Genomic DNA, 23035 nt, shown 5'->3' on the forward strand with positions numbered 1-23035 from the left:
TTAACAAGCACATTATCAGAAGAGCCAATTGGAGCAGAAGAAGAGCAGCAGACATTTTCAGGGAAGTTAGTCATAACCAAGTCCAGAAGAGAAGATGCTCCGTTGACTGAAATCCGGGTCGGGAAATTGACAGATTGTGTCAGTCCCAGTGAGTCACAGAAGTCCTTTGCTGAAGAGCCATGGCTCGTGAGAGACGTACCCACACCCAGCCAACTGGCATGGTGACAGTTGAAATCACCACATATGAGGAAGAGAGAGAGTTGGGATGGGTAGATAGAAGTTGGTCCATATTCTCAGACAGCGAGATGTAGATGGAGTCATCACTGTTTGGTGGACGGTACAACACACATATGAACAAAAGGTGGGAGCGAAGGGGAAGCCGTAGCCAAAGGTATTCCTGGGGGTGAGGTGGAGAGAGGGCAGTGCAGGGCGAGTGAGGAAGAGAGTTTTTTATAAAGATAGCAACCCCACCTCCAGGACGAGGCTCAGGTCTATCATACCGGAGGAGGGAGTAACCTGGGAGAGATACCAAGGAATCAGAGACATCATGAAGGAGGAAAGTTTCTGTTAAGCAGATCACGTCTGGTTTGTCAGAAGCAACCTGTATGGAGAGATCAGACAAGTTTGAGCGAAGGCCCCGGATGTTTGAGGTCCATACTGTTAAGGAAGAGGAAGGGGGAGCATCGGATACAGAACAGGGGGGGGGGAGCGGTAGGGTAAGATGTGGAAGAGGAGGAAGAGGTAGGGAGAGCTGTTGAAGGTGTGTCGGAGATTACAGAATAGCTTGGAGAAAGGGAAGAATGGGGCAGACAAAAGGTTTGATGGTGATTGGGAGAGGCGCAGTGAGGTGTTATTTGACGAGGGGGAAGAGCGAGGCAGAAGGTTGAGGGAGATGAAGGTGAAAGTTGGAAGGGGGAAGAAGCGGGGAGGACGCTTTGAGGAGGAGGGGTGAGAGGGGAGTCTAGGAGGGGAGGAGCGAGGGAGAGTCTCGGAGGGGAGGGGTGTGGGGGGAGATTTGAAAGGAATTGGTGATTGGGAAGATTTGGAGGGGAGGGGCAAGGGGGAAGATTTGAAAGAGATGGGTGATAGGGATGATTTGGAGGGGAGGGGCAAGGGGGTAGATTTAGAGGGGAGGGGTGATGGGAAATGGGATTTTGGGGTGATGGGATTTTGAAAAATGTACGATTAATGGGAAACGAACATTTATTGCAAAATGAGTTTCTTGAGACATTCGAGTCAAAAATACGTTTGAGGACGCTGGAGGGAGGATGGAGTGCTGGGGAGTTTAGGGAATGAATGAAAGATGCACTATAAGAGATGGAATTTTTTTTTGGAATGAATAGATTTGGTGAGCAAGTCGAAAGCATCCTTTTATAGAAGAAGAAGAAAAAGGTGTTATAGAATATGACAGAATACAGGTCTTCAGGGGTCAGATGAGACATTTTTTAACAACGTGGTCACGTGATCAGTGATCACAAACAACGTGGTCAAAGAACGAACGAACAAATAAGAACGAATAAATGAATAAGAACAGAAGGAAATGTTGTTGTTTTTTTTGTTGTTTTTTTGAGATTTTAAAACAAGGAAGTATGGGATGAAAAGACCGTGAAAAACAGAGACCGGAAAGTAATTGCAGCGCGATCGGAGAACCGCTGAGACAAAAACAAAGCCTCAAGCCAAGGTCGGACACGGTAGCCTAGTACTACACTTAGGCCTCAGAATACGCGATAAGAAAGACCGACGATTCTGTATACAGGTATGAAAAACCAACGCCAATAATACTATTAAAGACACCCCAATAGGTACATACACCGAGAGAAAGATACAGTTTCGACAAAAACACAATTGTGAAAAGTTACTTAACTTCGAAAGCGAGCGCGCATGGACAGCTTTGAAGAGACGAGACCTCCAATCTTGCGCATGCGCAGATCTCGGTTTAGGAGGGGAAAGATGAGTTTGGATTTTCGAAAGTGTTGGACGATTCATGGAAAACGAACATTTATTGCAAAATGTGTTTCTTGTGATTTTCAAGTCAGAGATCCGTTTGAAAACGTTGGAGGAGGAGTGGAATGCAGGTGAGTTAGAAGAACTGAAAGAGATTTAATATTTTTTGAATTGAAGAGATTTGGTGAACGAATCGAAAACAACCTTTTAAAGAAGAATAAGAAAGGTGTGTTATAATATACAACAGAATACAACACTTCAATGGAAAGTTTAAACATTTTAAAACTAAACCGTGAAAACTATCTGGGGAAATTCCCTAAATGAGGGCATGAAGGATTCCTAAGGGGGATGAATGATTCCAGCACAGGTTCAGAAGCAGGAACAGAAGAATAGGAGATTGACAGCCAGCAGAGCAGAGAACAAGCGAATTTAGGATTATAGGATTTTTAGAGCAATTTTAGGATTTCTGTGTGGAATAAGCTAAGATTTAGTAATTTTTTCAGCTTTTTTTGTTTTGTTCCACTGCAAATCAAAGAAATACAAATGTGGATACCAAAATATTTTTTTATTTCAAAAATGTTCTGGAAGAAATGATGCATTATTTGAAAAGAGTGCAAGAGTGCCAATATTTTTGGCTACGACTGTATGTAAACTTGGTTGAAATAGAAATAAGGTTATCTATTTATTACATACACAAGAAGAAAGAATTCCTCTTCCTCTTCTTTCTTTCCTCTTCTCCAATGGCTTGATCTCTGATCATCAATTTGGTTTCAGACCAGGTCACTCTACTCTGGACATGCTGCTTCTGCTGTCTCAACAATGGATGGAGGTCCTCAATGCCAAACAGGAAATCAGAGCTGTCTCCCTTGACATATCAAGGGCCTTTGATACGGTCTGGCACCCAGCTCTGCTCACCAAACTCTCCTCCTATGGTATCCATGGAAATCTCCATGCATGGCTTGCGGACTTCCTCTCTGGTCGTAGTCAACGTGTGGCCCTGAATGGATTTCTCTCATCTCCCCTTCCTGTTCAGGCTGGAGTTCCCCAAGGAAGTGTGCTGGGCCCTGTGCTTTTTCTGGTCTTTATCAATGATCTCTCTGACTCTCTGGAAAATCCTCTCTATCTCTTTGCTGATGACTCCACTCTCTGCCGCTCCATTCCTCTTCCCTCAGATCGGCAGTCTGCAGCCTCCTCACTCTCTGAAGACCTGGACAAAATCACAGACTGGTCAAACAAGTGGAACATGTCTTTCAATCCTGCCAAATCTCACTCTCTTACTATGTCTCTCCGAAAAGATCGACTGGACAACCCTCCCATCTACTTTCTCAACAATCCTCTCCAAGAAGTTCTGTCACTCAAGCTTTTGGGTCTCACTATCTGCCATGATCTTTCTTGGGAAAACCACATTTCCAAGCTGGCCTCCAAAGCCAGTCGCCGACTGGGCATCCTCCGTCGTGCGAAGTCCTTCCTCGGCACACCTGAGCTCCTCACCACATACAAGGCTTTCATCCGCAGCTCAATGGAATACTGTTCTCCCCTATGGGCTGGTGCTCCTGCCTCACACCTGGCTCGGCTTCACGCTGTTGAATCCAAAGCTTTCAAAATCATTGGAATCTCCCGCGATGAAGCTATCTCTGAGGGCCTTTCACTCACTCACCGCAGGCAGGTAGGTGGTCTTTCTGTCTTCTACCGACTCCTCTCCGGCCTTGCTCCCCCAGCTCTCTCTGTGCTCTGTCCCCCAAATATTCCTACAGGTCGCACAAGATCTGCCAGCAACCCTCTGATGGTTAAACTGCCGAAATCTCGGCTCTCTGCTCACCTTCACTCTTTCATTCCTCTTTTCTCCCGCCTGTGGAACAAACTCCCACACTCCCTTCAATCCCTCTCCTCCCTCCAGGTCTTTAAAACAGCTGTTCACCACCATCTCTTATCTTCCCCCATCCATAACCTTGATCTTTTCTACCCCCACTAATTCACCCCAGATCCACCTTGTTTGAAATTCCAACTTATTTCCTGGAAATCCTGGCAGTGTCCATATGTTTATACCTCTCCCACCCCCCCCCCCCTTCACATGCCTCCCCCCCTTCACATGCCTCCCCCCCTTCACATGCCTCCCCCCCAAAGCCCTCTCCCTCCCACAGATCTCTCGATGTCTCCATGTCTCTCGGTCCCTGCTCTCAAATGTTGTGTTTGTGTCCTTCCCCCTCTCTCCCCATCTTGTCTACCGCTCCCGATGTTATTTGTTTTATGTGTCTGTTTGTCTTTCTGTGTGATTAATGTTCGCTCTTTCACGAGCCTCGATCTTGTATACAAAAAAAAAAGGAAAAAAAAAAGAAAGAACCGCCTTTCGAGGCCATTTTTCCCCGCAGAGCGGGGGTTGGCCTTTTTTGGGCACCGTGGTCCCCTTTTTGAAGCAATGTTTTACAGCCGGATGCCCTTCCTGCCACCAACCCTGTTAGTCACCTCTTTTGACACACAGGGAATTACCAGTAAACTGGTACTCAATTTGCCAACCTCGGAAGGATGACAGGCTGAGTATTTATTACGTACACAAATATGATGGAAATATAAATAAGGTTATCTATTTATTACGTACACAAATATGATGGAAATATAAATAAGGTTATCTATTTATTACATACACATATATGATAGAAATATAAATAAGGTTATCTATTTATTACGTACACAAATATGATGGAAATAGAAATAAGATTATCTATTTATTAGATAAACAAATATGATGGAAATAGAAATAAGGTTTTCTATTTATTACATACACAAATATAATGGATATAGAAATATGGTTATCTATTTATTACATACACAAATATGGTGGAAATAGAAATAAGGGTATCTATTTATTAGATAAACAAATATGATGGAAATAGAAATAAGGTTTTCTATTTATTACATACACAAATATAATGGATATAGAAATAAGGTTATCTATTTATTACGTACACAAATATGATGGAAATATAAATAAGGTTATCTATTTATTACATACACAAATATGATGGAAATAGAAATAAGATTATCTATTTATTAGATAAACAAATATGATGGAAATAGAAATACGGTTTTCTATTTATTACATACACAAATATAATGGATATAGAAATAAGGTTTTCTATTTATTACATACACAAATATAATGGATATAGAAATAAGGTTATCTATTTATTACGTACACAAATATGATGGAAATATAAATAAGGTTATCTATTTATTACATACACAAATATGATGGAAATAGAAATAAGATTATCTATTTATTAGATAAACAAATATGATGGAAATAGAAATAAGGTTTTCTATTTATTACATACACAAATATAATGGATATAGAAATAAGGTTTTCTATTTATTACATACACAAATATAATGGATATAGAAATAAGGTTATCTATTTATTATGTACACAAATATGATGGAAATATAAATGTTATCTATTTATTACATACACAAATATGATGGAAATTGAAATAAGGTTATCTATTTATTACGTTAACAAATATGGTGGAAATAGAAATAAGGTTATCTATTTATTACATACACAAATAAAGTGGAAATTGAAATAAGGTTATCTATTTATTACATGCAGTAATATTATGGAAGTAAAAATAAGGTTAGCTATTTATTATGTACACAAATATGGTGGAAATAGAAATGAGGTTATCTATTTAGTACATACACAAGTATGGTGGAAGTTTTGACCCTCTTCTGTTTCCTGTCATCCCTTATTCTCCTTCCTTTTCTCCCTCAAATATGTATTTTCTCAATTTACCCTACCCCTTCCATTTTCCTGCTGTCTGCATAATAAATAGATGGTCCATATGATACTCCTGCCATTTGGATGAAGGGGATTGAGATGTCAGGAGACAATGACATCCATTGAATTATATATACTCAAATAGACATGAAGAGTAACAAAACTTGAAAGAAAACATAAGAGGAACGAGTGGGAAAATGGGGTGGGGGCGGTGGGGTGGAACATGAAGGATCAATGGATTATCACTTTGAAAGCAAGGAAAGTAGAGTGTCTTCTTGATGACGAACAGCACTAGATTCGGTTTTGAAGTGTTCTGCAGGTGTGAGAACAGAGGGAAGAGTAAGTGGAGATAGACAAGACAATTTAAACTTCAGAAGACAGGGGTTGAGGGGGTTAGCCTACACCCTCATGAGAAATGGCAGTGTTTGTGATACACAGGTTTTTTAAAAGGCAGGTGGAAGAAAGCTGGAAAAAGGTTGAATAAAGGGAGGACGCCACCAACCTGCTTCAAGTACCAAGCGGGTTCACCAAGGTCTCCCCTTCATGGTGAAAGAAACAGATGATGTGCACGGTCTACGATTTCACAGCACCAAAGTGCAAGATAAAATGCCATGTTTCTGGGCAACAGAGGTAAGACCTAATCCATAACACAGCATACAAAACAGCTGAGTGTTGAGGAAAGACTTGACATGATGGATAAGGCTGAAGCATCAAACTTTGGAGGTCAGCTTGGCGATATGGTCTATCCGAGACAAGTCTTGACTGTTGGATTAACCATAGGTTGTTCATCCTAACGCCAGCAATCGTTTTAAGCAAGTTTCTGATTGCAGAAAATACTCCGAAGGTTTGCCGGGGATGCTTTCTATGGAGTCTTGAATGTCATGTTTCACACTTTTTGTCATCCAGATCACCAGAGTGAAGTCTCTTTCATTTCTGAGGAAATAAGCTTATCTATTTATTACGTACACAAATATGGTGGAAATAGAAATAAGGTTATCTATTTATCACGTACATAAATATGGTGAATCATCCCGCTTCTAGCAAAAACAATCTGCTTCTAGCAGGTGGATCATCTTCAAATTGCTGGGAATTAAAAACGACAGAACAGACCATCTTTTGTTACTATAAGGAGAATTGTCTGTCCATCCATGTACCACACTTCATTCTAAAGGGTTCCTTTTGTCATAGAATAATAAAAATGGTACCTCGGGTAATAATTTATTTTCTTGTTTTTTTCTTTTTTCTTTTTTACAGATTTACAGTTTACGTTTTGTATCCCACTGATAGGCCGGATCTGGATCCGGACCCGAATCAAAATCTAATCAATTCATCCTTGTCACAAAACCAACCTGTCCACCAACTTTCGGCCGAATCCATCCACAACTTTTTCAGATATCTTGCTCACAGCCAAACAGACAAGGGTGAAAAAATAACCTCCATCCACCTTCGCTGCCGGAGGTAACAACTACAACAACATCGTGCTAAAATACACAATTTGGTGTCTGTCTGTCTGTATTTTTGACCGCAATACATTTAGTCATTACTTATCCAATATCAACCAAACTTGACAGGAGGACTAACGGTCACATGCTGGAGGTTATAACACCTTCATTTGCTCCCCTCCCCAAGGTGGTTTTCCTCCTTGGGCGAAATCCATGTTAAGGTGTATATCCATGTTAAGAAAGCTTGTCGTGGTGTTTTTATAAGGCCGCTTCTAATAACTTTTTATCAGGCTGCTTCTAATAACTTTTTATCTGGCCACTTCTAATAACCTTTTGGCACAAAATTGACAATTTTAGGCTATCTTTATCTTTTGACCTCAAAGGCAATATGCTTCAGTGACCCAATATGCAAACCCTGTTGAAGTTTCAAATAAATCAGATAAAAATTGACGATTTCATGCAACTTGACCTTTGACCTTTTGATCAAAAAAAACAATCCGCTTCTAGCTTTTGATTGGTGAACCAATTCAGTGACCCAATATGCAAATTCTTAAAATTTCAAGTCAATTGCATGACAATTGATGATTTTATGTGATGCTGACCTTTGACCTTTTGACCAAATTATTAATTTGGCTTCTCCATACTGTCATAATACAGGTTTGTTGAAAAATTGATGACAAATGCTCAAATGGTAAAAAAAAAAAAAAAGTCGGGAGACGACGATGGTTCACGAGCGAGCGGTATTCAATGACAAAGGACGGACTATAACCGAAACAGGCCCGGACTGGGGGGTCGGAGGCCCACGTGGCAGGTGTCGGCCCCCGACATGCGGTGTACATGCCTATTTACAAAGGGCCCCAATGCGCTGCGTGCACAGGCCTTTAAGAGCCAGCTGTACGTAATTGTGTGTGGTGCTGGCCTGGAAATGTCAAAACGAAGGTTACTGACCTTGAAATGAGATAGAAAATAATGTATAATCAGTTATGAGGTTAGTTAGCTACACAATACCGAAAATTCGGTTCGATTCCGACAACTTTGAAACTTTGACCTTTGTGACCTTCAAAGGTCAACGGTCGAAGATTCTGAAATCTGTTGGAGAACTTGTATGTCCTGATGTATGTGATAATATAAGATCATGTACGACAGACATTTCACCCTATCCGGCAGCGAACAATGTAATAAAACCATCAAAAATCGACTTTTCTAAATTTAGTGACATTGTGACCTTGACCTTGGGGCGAAAATGAAAAATCGAGCTCCGTGGGGCTAGACACGTGACATTGGCCTAACCAAATATCGAAACCCCTGTCAGATTCCACTAACTCCCTCGGAGAAGATGTAGCTTGAACTCGATTACCCCCTAAAAAGACATCTTTTTCGGGCGTGGCTCCGCCCACAAAGGGTGCAATACGCCCACTCTCGGCAGGACACAACTAGATCATGATATCAACCTCCCACCCAAGTTTCATCAAGATCGCATGATATCATCGGGTAGTTATGCTGCGGACAGACACACAGACACACAGACACACAGACAGACACACACCCATGACGAATATAGTGGTCACTCTGTTTGATAATTCGGGAACCAATTATGGCACGGACAGACACACGCACACACAAATAATTGCAAAAACCTGTCTCCCACTGTGCGGAAGAGCGCATACCTCCGCCAGGCTGAACAGTTTACGTTTTGTATCCCCCTGTTGGGCTCGATCTGGATCAGGTCATCCAAAATCGAATCGGCTTGTTCTTGTCACCTACCCAACTCATCCACCAAGTTCCCTCCGAATCCGTCGACAATTTTTTGAGATATCATACTATGTATCGTTTTTGGTCCTCGTTCTACTATAATCTATATACCCCACAGAGGATAATAACGTGACCTTTCCTGCCGATCCCATCGTGTCTCACCTCATTTTACATCCTCATTGAAATTCACATATAGACATGCAATATGTTTGTGAAATACAACACGATGTCTTTATATTATGAAACCCGTCAGTTAAGCAATGGGTAGGTACACCTAGTTTGCACGAAATACTGGATCAGACCACCTTGCGCGACATCTTGTGCTTGGCCTGAAGGAGAAGGTACAGCATCAAGGGCCTAACACTGCATAGAGGGTCTAGGGAAGCTGTGAATAAAGGGTTCTCTTAGTTTCGTGTTGAGACTCCAAAATGAGACATTAAAGGCAAATTCATGCAACATGTTAATTTGCATGCAAGCAGCAGAAGTTGACCACTTTGCGTACGCTCAATGCAGTCAGGCATAATGGTGTCTCGATCAGAGCTACCTGAGTTTTAATTGTCATATTCGTGTTGAAATGTTCATCATATTATACGGCTTCATGTTATCACGCCGCAGAATAAATCTCGTGGAATAAATCTGTTTCGGTGGACATTAACCTTCAGAGTGAAGTTGTGTTTCCCATCGTTTTTGCCTATTGTTCAATTGACCTTGGCCATCTGGGATTTCCGTTCGATTATAAAGACGCATTGTTTTTCCCTTTTTGGCACAATTGAGGCCTTGGCCCCAGGATGCTGCCAAGGACATTTTTGAACGTAGATGCATCTTAATTGCATAGAAATCTGTGGTCACAAAAGGGGAATTAGACAATAGGCAAACAAAAGGGGAAATGCGACTTGACCCTGCAGCTTTATGTCGACTTTTAAGTGGGAACAATCTGTTCATGAAAGGAGGTGTTCACTTAGCACACGTTATGAGTGATCGTTGGCAAGGTCGTTGGGAGTTTTCATTCGAGCTGTGAGTTGGAGTTCTGTGCTGTGTGTGCCTCGGTCGGGTATGAATGACGTGCCGAGTACCTTCACATCTCGTTCCTTCTACCTGTCTGCCCACCACTAACATCACTTGCCACACAGGTGAGAGATCATTGCTCTGTATCAAGTGTGCTGCGAGGGGACTTAGCAAAGGTGAGATGAGCCAAATGGACTTTTCCTGTGCTTCGTTAACTCTGCGTTAATGTGAGGGAAGAGAAATGCAAAAGGAGCTCAGTGGGGAGAAAGGCGAAGCGAGGGAAAGGGAATGTACATGACGAATGGAGGATGTAGGAGGTATAGGGGGACATTAAAAAAATTCTACCATCTTATACATCGTTTGGTAATGGCAACTCGTTATCTCCACCGCCGAAGGTGGATGAAGGTTATGTTTTCACCCCTGTCTGTCTGTGTGTTTTTTGTTGTTGTTTGTTTATTTGTTTTTGTATACAAGATCGAGGCTCGTGTAAGAGCTAACATTGATCACAAAAACACAAACTGAAACATAAAACATAAAACATATGATAAAGGGAGCGGGAGACAAGATGGGGAGAGAGAGAGGGAAGCACACAAGTGCAACAGCAGAGAACAGGGACATCGGGAGATCTGTGGGAGGGAGAGGGCTTGGGGGAGGAGGCAAGGGAAGGGGGAGGGGAGGTATAAAACACATGGACATTGCTAGGACTTCCAGGAAAGAAGTCGGAATTTCAAAAAAGTGGATCTGGGGTGAATTAACGTGGGTAGAAAAGATCAAGGTTTTGGATGGGGGAAGACGAGATGGCGGTGAACAGCTGTTTTGAAGCCCTGGAGGGAGGAGTGGGATTGAAGAGAGTGAGGGAGTTTGTTCCAGAGGCGGGACAAAAGAGGAATGAAAGAGTGAAGGTGAGCAGAGAGTCTTGATTTTGGCAGTTTAACCATAAGAGGGTTACTGGCAGATCTTGTGCGACCTGTAGGAATATTTGGGGTACAGAGCACAGAGAGAGCTGGGGGAGCAAGGCCGGAGAGGAGTCGGTAGAAGACAGAAAGACCACCAACCTGCCTGCTGTGAGTGAGTGAAAGGCCCTCGGAGTCAGCTTCATTGCAGGAGATTCCAATGATTCTGAAAGCTTTGGTTTCAACAGCGTGAAGCCGAGCTAGGTGTGAGGTCGGAGCACCTGCCCAGAGGGGAGAACAGTATTCCATTGAGCTGCGGATGAAAGCCTTGTATGTGGTGAGGTTATGTCTGTTACTAATTTGTCTTATGTCTGTTACTTGCAAAATCGAAGATTCGCAAGTTTATTGGTTGGTCTGGTCTGTGATTCCATCTTGTTTGTCTGTCTTTCTGTCCTTCAATCGCCTTATATGTCAAAAATTTAAAGTGATCTTCACGAAACTGCACCAAATGGTAGCGCTGCTCATAAGGAAGAAGCCTATTGATTTTGAAGTCAAAAGGTCAACATAGGCCAAAGGTCAACAACTTCCTCGAATTTCTAAAATCCTCAATTTTCATCCGATTGACTTGACATTTGAACAGGATTTGCATATTTGGTCATTTAATTCCACTACCAGTTATTTTTTAGGGAAGCATTGGCGAAAAGGTCAACATAGGCCAAAGGTCAACAACTTCGGTGAAATTTCTAAAATTATCAACTTCATCTGATTGATTTGAAATTTGAAGAGGATTTGCATATCAGTTCACTGAATTCAACCACCAATTATTTTCAGGTCAAATTTGTTGTAGGGATTTCGCAAGTATCTGCATGACGTCTTTCTTGTTTGTGTGTGTGTGTGTGTGTGGACAGGATATCTCAAAATGTTATGGACGGATTCAGACGAAACTCGGTGGACAGGTTGGGTGTGTGACAAGGACGAATTGATTAGATTTCGGTGAAGAACCGAATCGAATCATCAAAATCGAATCAATTCATCTTTGTCACACAGCCAACGTGTCCACCAAGTTTCGTCTGAATCCGTCCTCAACTTTTTGAAATATCATGCTCACAGATAAACCGACAGACAAACAAACAGGGGTGAATACATAACCTCCGTCCATCTTAAGTAGCGGAGAAAATATAAGTTCTCTTGCATTTGTCTGGTGAAATTGCTAAAATCAAGACTCTCTGCTCACCTTCACTCTTTCATTCCCCTTTTCTCCCGCCTCTGGAACAACCTCACTCGCTCTCTTCAACCCCACTCCACCCTCCAGGTCTTTAAAACAGCTGTTCACCACCATCTCTTATCCTCCCCCATCCAAAACCTTGATCTTTTCTACCCCTGTTAATTCACCCCAGATCCACTTTTTAGAAATACCGACTTCTTTCCTGGAGGTCCTAGTTGTGTCCATTTGTTTTTACCTCTCCCACCCCCTCCCCTTCCCATGCCTCCTCCCCCCAAGCCATCCCCCTCCCACATTTCTCTCGATGTCCCTGCTCTCAAATGTTGTGTTTGTGTCCTTCCCCCTCTCTCCCCCATCTTGTCTCCCGCTCGCTTGATCATATGTTTTTTGTGACGGTTTGTTTTTGTGTGATTGATGTTAGCTCTTACACGAGCCTCGATCTTGTACACACACTAAAAAACAATCTTGCACACAAAAACAGCTGGCAGACCAGCCCTACCAGAATAATTGGGTTGACTATTTCTATAATAGATTTTACTTCCGGAAATGTCGTCACGTTCCCAAATTTGGCCATGTTTTATTGGTCGTGAAGGTGTGGCATGGCGGAAGTGCCTTGATATTACCTCCATGTATGTGTTGGTGATACACATCATTAATAACAATGGCGTCTCCTTTTGTGTCACGATGTTATCTGCACAATAGAAATTGCCTTCTCTTCGACTCATTAAAAGCTCGTGAGAGCATGATGAACTCTTGAGATTACAGCGAGAGGTAACAGGTGAAGAAAAGTGAGTCATGGACTCGTGACATAATTCCAGGAAACAAGCTTGTCTGGACACTCGATGCTCGTCTGCATGTATAAACGCTTTGCTGTTGACTTGGACAGCCTCGGCGGCCATTTTGGATAGGTCAGCTTGGATGTTAGTGCAGTACTATACACGGGCCTGATATTTCTACTTCCTGTTATATTATCTGACCGGATAATGACAGATACGCTCACCGATGGGTTACCAGGGAGCACCTCGCCAGAAGGAGGCCGCGTTGGTTGTGAAAGGATTCAGGTGACTTCCTTGGTATCCTTTGTGTGTGAATGGTCCAGGACCACTGGTCGGCCGGAAGTTGGAATTGGACTTAGGTTCAGACACACAGTCGCCTACGTTTTTGTCGTCAGATTATATTCCAATCGAGAATCAAATCCAAAGTAGTCAACTTAAATGCAAGTATGCCACCCCTGAGCTACCCAGTCAGTCTTCTTCTTCTTCATTTTTTAACAGCATCAATTATTTCCACGTTCTTGTGGGGTTGGCCACGATTAATTTTTGGCCAAAGTCTTTCACGAACCGACTGGCCAGGCACTGACATTTGACTAAGTAGTCAAGACAGGAATTTTGGAATTTTGTCCCTGGTTCCGACGATAGCTCGGCTACGCTTTGCGAAGGACACCGTACAGGATCTGTAAGGTCCATCACCTAGGGAGGGCACACACATTGACTCGTTCTACCCTTGTAACACTGGGATTCGAACCCAGGGTAGACAGCATTGACTGGAGTGTACCTGCCAGCCCATATCCAACCGGTCTGTAAATGGGGGAAAAAAAATCTTATCATATACAGTATAAAATAATGTTTTACCCTCTCATTAATTTTCACAACTAGCAACGGTACCCGCCCTATGGGCGGGGCTTCAATTGGGAGGCCCAAATGAAAAGGCAAAATATCAGAAATTGAAGGCTTTTTTTCTTTATAACGATTTATATAAACATCCGTTAAATCATATCACACGCAAATCATCAAAATCTAAACAGTATTTGTAAAATTTCAACAAAAGCCGCATCACTGTTCATATCGGTAAATATTATTGCATCGTGTTTGGAAAAACTGGAAAATTGGAAATATTGGAAAAACAACATAGCCTATTTTACTCCAAGGGGTCCCAGGATTACCCACCCAAAATATCGTTGCGATCGCTTCAGCCGTTTTTGCGGTACCTGGGAACAGACAGACAGACATGCAGACAGACTGGTGAATTATAGTAAGATACTTCCAGATTAGAGTATAAGCCGTCTGATTGGTGCATCGTAGATATCGTCAGGTTCACTATGTTAACAAATAGAATTTCGTTCACAATTTTGGGATCAGCAAACCTGTACATTTTTGGAATATTCAGACCATGGAGAATCCGAAAATCAATGTTGGCATTTGCACAGACACCTGCATGGCCGCCATTTTGGGTTTTCAAAATGGCCGCCATAAAATACATATTTTGCGCGATCTCGGCTTCTAGTCAACCTAGAAACTTAATTAAATATGCTAATCCTATGTTTTCTGGGTCAAGGAATCCAATAAAGGCCTCAAAATAGTGCTCAGGATTATAGAAAAGCAACAAACAAAGGTAATTGAAAACCATTGTCTTTATATTTGTGATATAACTGTATTACATAATACATGATATTGCAAGTCCTTTGAAGTTATAGGTTGTTACAGGAAGTTATAGGTAGTATCAGATTGAACTATAAGTCCTATACACAGGATCTACGAGGTCTATACCGTTCAGGAATATGCTTTTACAGATCTTCATCACTGTCCTGAGTGTCATTTTCGCAAAGGTGTCTACGCAAATGTAAACATTAATTTTTGGATTCCTCATGCCCTGAATATTCCAAAAATGTATAGTTTTGCTAATCTCCAAAAAATTTGAACAAAAAAACATAGTGAACCTGACTAATAGGGCGTTGCTTTACAAAGTATGTCGCCCCTCGGACTAGCATTAAGCCGGGTGTCCCATCTCCTAGCTTTGGTTGCTCCGAGTGGAACTTAAATATGCCACCGTGTCTTTTTACGAGTAGTCGAGTTTTTGCCTGCATCATGAACAAATGGACTTCCTGCCCAAATGTCCTCTTGTCGAATGGCAGGCCTAACAGGCCTAGTCTTGAAAGTCTGGGCCCAAACCTCCCCCTTGGCTGACCCAGAAAGAAGATGGGATTAATTGGGGCCGTTAATGAAGTAACGGCCCCAATTAATCCCACCTTCTTTCTATTAGTAGATTGCCATTTCACCTCCCGGCAGCCGACGCAACGTGTTATTTCTACGGGCTGGGCCTATGCAGGCATGGTGCGACCCATCGTTAAGCATTTCCTGAGCGTGGTAATGGCGAACGACGAGGACGTCTTGCTGTTCTCATTGTTGATTCATTAACTGACCACGACATGGATGACGGAACACACACGATGACGGCTGAAAAGTGAACGTACAGCATTAGGGCCTTGGTTTTATGGCGTCCTGTCACTGACGTCGGCAATGACGTCACGCGGCTGCCGCTCTCGCCCAATGGGCTTGCCGGGCCGGATTTTCGAATCCCGCCCGAACGAGTCCAGTCCAGTGAAGGTCCCACAACGTCTGATCTTTATGATCAAGTATTAAATTAACCTGCATTTAAGACGACCTACTGACCTCCATTTATCCTCATGTAACCGTGGTAACCTTGGTTCATGATATTTTACATCGCTCATCCTCTTTTTACCTTCTAATTATTCTGCACATCACTTCCAAGAAAAAAAAAAAAAAACCTGTCAGTACATCACGTGTATTCCCCTCGGCGTGTGGTGATGTGTACACGGGTCCGATAAATAACTGTTACGTCATTAAATAAGTTTTCAGTTGCCTGCGATAACATGGTTTGATTTCCGAGGAAAGGACTCCCGAGGTTCGTGTAGTAGTCGTACTGTAGTCGTAGTACTATACTAGTGGCAGTAACAGTGGTGGCAGCAGTAGTAGTAGTCGTAGTCGTAGTCGTAGTCTTAGTAGTAGTAGTAGTAGTAGTAGTAGTAGTAGTAGTAGTAATAGCAGTGGTAGTAGTAACAGCAGTGGTAATTGTAATAGCAGTGGTAGTAGTAGTGGAAGTGGTAATAGCAGTGGTAGTTGTAATAACAGTGGTAGTTGTAATAGCAGTGGTAGTATTAACAGCAGTGGTAGTAGTAGTGGTAGTTGTGGTAGTAGTAATAGCAGTGGTACTTGTAATATCAGTGGTAGTTGTAATCGCAGTGGTAATAGTAATAGCAGTGGTAGTAGTAGTGGTAGTAGTAATAGCAGTGGTAGTAGTAATAGCAGTGGTAATAGCAGTGGTAGTTGTAATAGCAGAGGTAGTGGTAATAGCAGTGGTAGTAGCAGTGGTAGTAGTAACAGTGGTAGTAGTAATAGCAGTGGTAGTAGTAGTCGTAGTAGTAATAGCAGTGGTAGTCGTAGTGGTAGTAGTAATAGCAGTGGTAGTAGTAGTGGTAGTAGTAGTAGCAGTGGTAGTGGTAGTAGTAATAACAGTGGTAGTAGTAATAGCAGTGGTAGTAGTAGTGGTAGTAGTAATAGCAGTGGTAGTGGTTGTGGTAGTAGTAATAGTAGTGGTAGTAGTAGTGGTAGTAGTATTAACAGTAGTAGTAGTAATAGCAGGGGTAGTAGTAGTGGTAGTAGTAATAGCAGTGGTAGTGTTAGTAGTAATAGCAGTGGTAGTAGTAGTGGTAGTAGTAATAGCAGTGGTAGTAGTAGTGGTAGTAGTAATAGCAGTGGTAGTAGTAGTGGTAGTAGTAATAGCAGTGGTAGTAGTAGTGGTAGTAGTAATAGCAGTGGTAGTAGTAGTGGTAGTAGTAATAGCAGTGGTAGTAGTAGTGGTAGTAGTAATAGCAGTGGTAGTAGTAGTGGTAGTAGTAATAGCAGTGGTAGTAGTAGTGGTAGTAGTAATAGCAGTGGTAGTAGTAGTGGTAGTAGTAATAGCAGTGGTAGTAGTAGTGGTAGTAGTAGTAGTAGTGGTAGTAGTAATAGCAGTGGTAGTAGTAGTGGTAGTAGTAATAGCAGTGGCAGTAGTAGTGGTAGTAGTAGTAGCAGTGGTAGTGGTAATAGTAATAGCAGTGGTAGTAGTAGTGGTAGTACTAGTGGTAGTAGTAGCAGTGGTAGTGGTAATAGTAGTCGTCGTCCCTGACAGTTTTCTCTGACACACTCGCGGCAGGGAAGAGTGGGAATGATTTGGTCCCAGACTTGCGTTGCGATAACTTGTGATTGAAGCGGCAACGAAAGTCTATTTGATTCGTATTATTTATATGTTTTATTTCATTGATTTCTGCGAATCAAAGTGCTCCGAACGTGCTTTTCCCCTTCCGTGGGCCTCGTCCTCGTCCTCGTCCTCGACTCCAATTTGGACAGATATCTCTCATTCATTCATTGCACTTGATCACAATGTTCTTGCACCTCGTCGCACATTAAGCGGCGCCACGTATGTCGGCTCATGTGTATTCATACTCAAATTAATGGCATTAAATGAATAATTCATGTGCGAGCAGCAGTGGTGGGATCGCTCGCCCGGAGCACGAATCCGGAACAGATGCTCGGCTCCACACGCCATCATTGCACCTGCTTCTCAAGAACCTTTCTCTTGACCCTGACCTCAAGTCGTCCGTGCACTGTTAGTCGGCCATTCGACAAAACTTCATTTAATGGGGCTCATCAGCATATGCAAATAGGACCTAATCAGTGCGGATTAACTTGCTCGGTAAATGTATGCATGCAAAATGTCACAAAAACATGTGTTTAATCCTCCGATCAATCTTTCCCGATTTGATAATTGCCGAATTCGATTAGCATATGCAAATGGATATGAGATAGAGCTATAAGGACCTTATTAAACACGTCCTTGTGGGTATGTAAATTGTAAATCGCCTCCTGAACTTTTTTGTATGTTAAACTCGCGTGGCGCCGCATTTCTCCCCTGCCCGCCTTGCCCTCCTTCCTTGCCCCCTTGCCTACCTTCACTGCCCCTTCCCTGCCCCCTTCCCTGCCCCTTGCCCCCATTCCCTGCCCCCTTGCCCCCCTTCCCTGCCCCTTTCCCACCTTCCCTTTCCCCCTTGCCCACCTTCCCTGCCCCCTTGCCTACCTTCCCTGCCCCTCCCTTCCATGCCCCCATTGCCCCCTTCCTTTCCCCTCTTGTCCACCTTCCCTGCCCCATTGCCTACCTTCTCTGCCCCTTTGCCCACCTTCCCTGCCCACCTTCCTTGCCCCCCTCGCCCACCTTCCCTGCCCCATTGCCCCCCTTCCCTGCCCCCTTGCCTACCTTCCTTTCCCCTCTTGCCCACCTTCCCTGCCCCTTGCCCCCTTTCCCTGCCCTATTGCCTACCTTCCTTGCCCCTTTGCCCCCCTTCCATGCCCCCATTGCCCACCTTCCCTGCTCCCTTGCTCTCCTTCCCTGCCCCCTTGCCCACCTTTCCTTCCCCATTGCCTACCTTCTCTGCCCCTTTGCCCACCTTCCATGCCCACCTTCCCTGCCCCTCCCTTCCATGCCCCCATTTCCCCCTTCCTTTCCCCTCTTGTCCACCTTCCCTGCCCCCTTTCCCCCCTTCCCTGCCCCAGTGCCTACCTTCTCTGCCCCTTTGCCCACCTTCCCTGCCCACCTTCCTTGCCCTCTTTGCCCACATTCCCTGCCCCCTTTCCCCCCTTCCCTGCCCTCCTTGCCCTCCTTTCCCCACTTGCCCACCTTCCCTGCCCCTTGCCCTCCTTCCCTGCCCAATTGCCTACCTTCCCTGCCCCATTGCCCACATTCCTTGCCCACCTTCCCTGGCCCCTTGCTCTCCTTCCCTGCCCCCTTGCCTACCTTTCCTTCCCCCCTTACCCCCTTGCCCACCTTCCTTGCCCCCTTTGCCCACCTTCCCTGCCCCCTTGCCTACCTTTCCTTCCCCCCTTCCTTGCCCCCATTGCCCACCTTCCTTGTCCCCTTTGCCCACCTTCCCTGCCCCCTTCCATGCCCCCATTTCCCCCTTCCTTTCCCCTCTTGTCCACCTTCCCTGCCCCCTTTCCCCCTTCCCTGCCCCATTGCCTAACTTCCCTGTCCCTTTGCCCAACTTCCCTGCCCCCTTCCATGCCCCCATTTCCCCCTTCCTTTCCCCTCTTGTCCACCTTCCCTGCCCCATTGCCCCCCTTCCCTGCCCCAGTGCCTACCTTCTCTGCCCCTTTGCGCACCTTCCCTGCCCACCTTCCTTGTCCCCTTTGCCCACATTCCCTGCCCCCTTTCCCCCCTTCCCTGCCCCCTTGCCTACCTTCCTTGCCCTCCTTTCCCCACTTGCCCACCTTCCCTGCCCCTTGCCCTCCTTCCCTGCCCCATTGCCTACCTTCCCTGCCCCATTGCCCACCTTCCCTGGCCCCTTGCTCTCCTTCCCTGCCCCCTTGCCTACCTTTCCTTCCCCCCTTACCCCCCTGCCCACCTTCCTTGCCCCCTTTGCCCACCTTCCCTGCCCCCTTGCCTACCTTTCCTTCCACCCTTGCCCCCTTGCCTACCTTCCTTGCCCTCCTTTCCCCACTTGCCCACCTTCCCTGCCCCTTGCCCTCCTTCCCTGCCCCATTGCCTACCTTCCCTGCCCCATTGCCCACCTTCCCTGGCCCCTTGCTCTCCTTCCCTGCCCCCTTGCCTACCTTTCCTTCCCCCTTACCCCCCTGCCCACCTTCCTTGCCCCCTTTGCCCACCTTCCCTGCCCCCTTGCCTACCTTTCCTTCCACCCTTGCCCCCTTGCCTACCTTCCTTGCCCTCCTTTCCCCACTTGCCCACCTTCCCTGCCCCTTGCCCTCCTTCCCTGCCCCATTGCCCACATTCCTTGCCCACCTTCCCTGGCCCCTTGCTCTCCTTCCCTGCCCCTTTGCCTACCTTTCCTTCCCCCCTTCCCCCCTTACCCCCTTGCCCACCTTCCCTGCCCCCTTAACCACCTTCCCTGCCCCCCTATCGTCACTCGTTCGTGTATTCAATGGCGCGACGCACTTGCCGAATATGGACCGCATTCCCAATATCAGATGTAATCGCCGGGTCCTTTACATGGTGAAGCGTTGGTGTTTTCGGCGAAAGCGAATCGGTTCAAGTATTCCGAATCTCCACATTCAAAAGGAAAGTCCTCGTTTTAGAGCCTTTCTGACCTTTTTAGCATATGCTAATTTTCTTTAATTACGCGCAATTGCCAGTCTGGTTCCATAAGTGGACCCGAATGTCTCGAGGCGAGGAAGGGAACAAGGAGGAATCCCGTGGAAGGGAGAATTCTGGCTCGCCTGTTCAACCACGAGGCTTCCTCTGATTCCCTCCACCACCGAAAGTGGGACCGAGGTTACGTTTTCAATCCGATCTGTCTGTCCGTTTGTGAGCAGAATATCTCAAGAAGTTGAGGACGGATCCGAACGAAACTTGGTGGACACATTGGGGGTGCGACAAGGACGAATTGGTTCGACTTTGGTGATGATCGTTATCCGGATTCGATTATTTTTAAGTGATTCGTCATTATTCAGAGATATGGCCAAAAACTATACACAAAGAATTAAGTTAAGCACCCCCCCCGTTTTTTTACAACCTCGCACATTACAAGTTTGTTGTCGTCAAAACAGTGTAATATACCCATGATATTGCTATATTTTCTGGAGAAGTGATATTATGGTCACATAAAAACATAACAATCATGCCGTTTTCAATATTTTATTCTGAATAATTTAAGGTGAAATTTTTTGGGAATTTTAGGCATATTTTCACCTCAATTTAAGTATGGAGCTATAGGTCCATCACGGACAGTGTGGATGACGTTTATGTTTTCTAACGTACAGTCATTGTTCTGAGAAGACCTCTAGCGATCTTTGCGTCAATAACGTGTGTAGGACCCACGTGATCGGATCACTGACTCAACCCTACGTCTCATAGACCCTGTAAGCCGTCGTATGCGTTGCTGTGGCAGGTTGAACCCCCTCGAGCACGTTTGGGACATGTTGGGACGACAAATTGCGAAGATGGTCCCTCCAATAGCCAATCTGGATGAATTGGAACGTGCATTACATCGGGAATGGAACAACCTGCCACAGCAACGCATACGACGGCTTACAGGGTCTATGAGACGTAGGGTTGAGTCAGTGATCCGATCACGTGGGTCCTACACACGTTATTGACGCAAAGATCGCTAGAGGTCTTCTCAGAACAATGACTGTACGTTAGAAAACATAAACGTCATCCACACTGTCCGTGATGGACCTATAGCTCCATACTTAAATTGAGGTGAAAATATGCCTAAAATTCCCAAAAAATTTCACCTTAAATTATTCAGAATAAAATATTGAAAACGGCATGATTGTTATGTTTTTATGTGTCCATAATATCACTTCTCCAGAAAATATAGCAATATCATGGGTATATTACACTGTTTTGACGACAACAAACTTGTAATGTGCGAGGTTGTAAAAAAACGGGGGGGGTGCTTAACTTAATTCTTTGTGTATATATACAATATAGCCAGACATCTCAAAACGTTGTGGGCGGATTCGGATGAAACTCGATGGACAAGTTGTGTGTGTAACAAGGAAGAATTGATTCGATTTTGGTGATGATCTGAATATGGATTCAGACTCTCAAAATTTTTTTGCCAAAAAACGATCTCAAGAAGATGTGGATGGGCTATGTCAAAACGTGGTGGATCAGTTGCTAAGGTGACAAGAAAAAGTGGATTCGATTTTGTTGAAGATCAGGATGAAGATCCGGATGCGATAATTCGTTTTATTTATTTGTGGACAAGAGTGTGTGACAAGGAAGAATCGATTCGATTTCGGTGAAAATCTGAATCTAGATCTGAATGCGGTATTTTTAATTTTTAAGTGATTCTTCACCATTGAGAGACGCGGCCAAAAAACGATATGCAGAAGGATATCTCAAAAAGTTGTTGATGGATTCGGACGAAATTGGGTGGACAGATTGGGTATGTCATGTGTGACACGGACGAATTTATTCGATTTTGGTGAAGATCGAGATCCGGATCCGATAATTTTTTAAGTGATTCGTCATTATTCAGAGATATGGGCAAAAACGATATACAATATAGCAAGACATCTCAAAAAGTTGTGGGCGGATTCGGATGAAACTTGGTGGACAGGTTGTGTGTGTAACAAGGAAGAATTGATTCGATTTTGGTGATGATCCAAATCCGGATACGAGAATATTTTAAGTGATTCTTCACCACTGAGAGATAGGGCCAAAAAACGATGTCTCAAAAAGTTGTGGATGGGCTATGACAAAACGTCGTGGATCAGTTGCTTCGGTGACAAGAAAAAGTGGATTAGATTTTATTGAAGATCCGGATACGATAAAAAAAATTATTGCTTTGAGTGATTCTTCACCATTGAGAGATGGGGCCAAAAACGGTATATAGCATGATATCTCAAAAAGTTGTGGACGGATTCGGACGAATCTTGGTGGACAAGTTCGGTGTGTGACAAGGAAGAATTGATTCGATTTTAGTGAAGATCAAAATCCGGATACGAGAATTTTTAAAGTGAGGATTCTTCGCCACTGAGAGATAGGGCCAAAAACGATATATAGAAGGATATCTCAAAAAATTGTGGATGGATTCGGACGAAATTCAGTGGACAAATTGGGTATGTCATGTGTGACAAGGACCAATCGATTCGATTTTGGTGAATATCGGGATCCGGATCCGATAATTTTTTAAGTGATTCGTTATTATTGAGAGATATGGCCAAAAAACGATCTCAAATTTTTTTGGATGGATTCGGACGAAATTCGGTGGACATATTCGGTATGTCATGTGTGACAAGGACGAATTGATTCGATTTTGGTGAATATCGGGATCCGGATCCGATAATTTTTTTAAGTGATTCTTTATTATTGAGAGATATGGCCAAAAAACGATCTCAAAAAGTTGTGGATGGGCTGTGACAAAACGTGGTGTATCAGTTGCTAAGGTGGCAAGAATACGTTCATTCGATATTGGGGAAGATCCGGATCAGGATCTGGATCAGAGAATTTTTTTCTAATTTTTAAAATAATTCTTTACCATTGAAGACCTGATGTTCGTTTTCACCACGTGTCACTCTATTGTTCTCTCCCTCATCCTCGATGCCATGATGTCCCTTTGCCATCGCGCACCGGGACGACCCCTGGCCTCATGCGCAAGATGGCGCGGTGGATGTTCGAGGCTGCAGGACAACGTAGCGTTGAA

The 23035-nt window shown here is 44.1% G+C and overlaps 1 protein-coding gene across 1 annotated transcript in view; it reads left to right on the plus strand.

Moving 5' to 3' along the window:
* Window positions 1–23035, plus strand: part of LOC137433836 (CUGBP Elav-like family member 4) — a 577562-nt gene that overhangs the window by 333026 nt on the left and 221501 nt on the right. Inside the window, 2 exon segments of the mRNA XM_078785224.1 lie at window positions 362–381; window positions 14172–14223. Coding sequence (XP_078641350.1) covers window positions 362–381; window positions 14172–14223 — 72 coding nt within the window.

Source organism: Myxine glutinosa, chromosome 10 (genome assembly GCF_964187855.1).
Source record: "Myxine glutinosa chromosome 10, kmMyxGlut1.1, whole genome shotgun sequence".
NCBI classification, from domain to species: Eukaryota; Metazoa; Chordata; class Myxini; order Myxiniformes; family Myxinidae; genus Myxine; species Myxine glutinosa.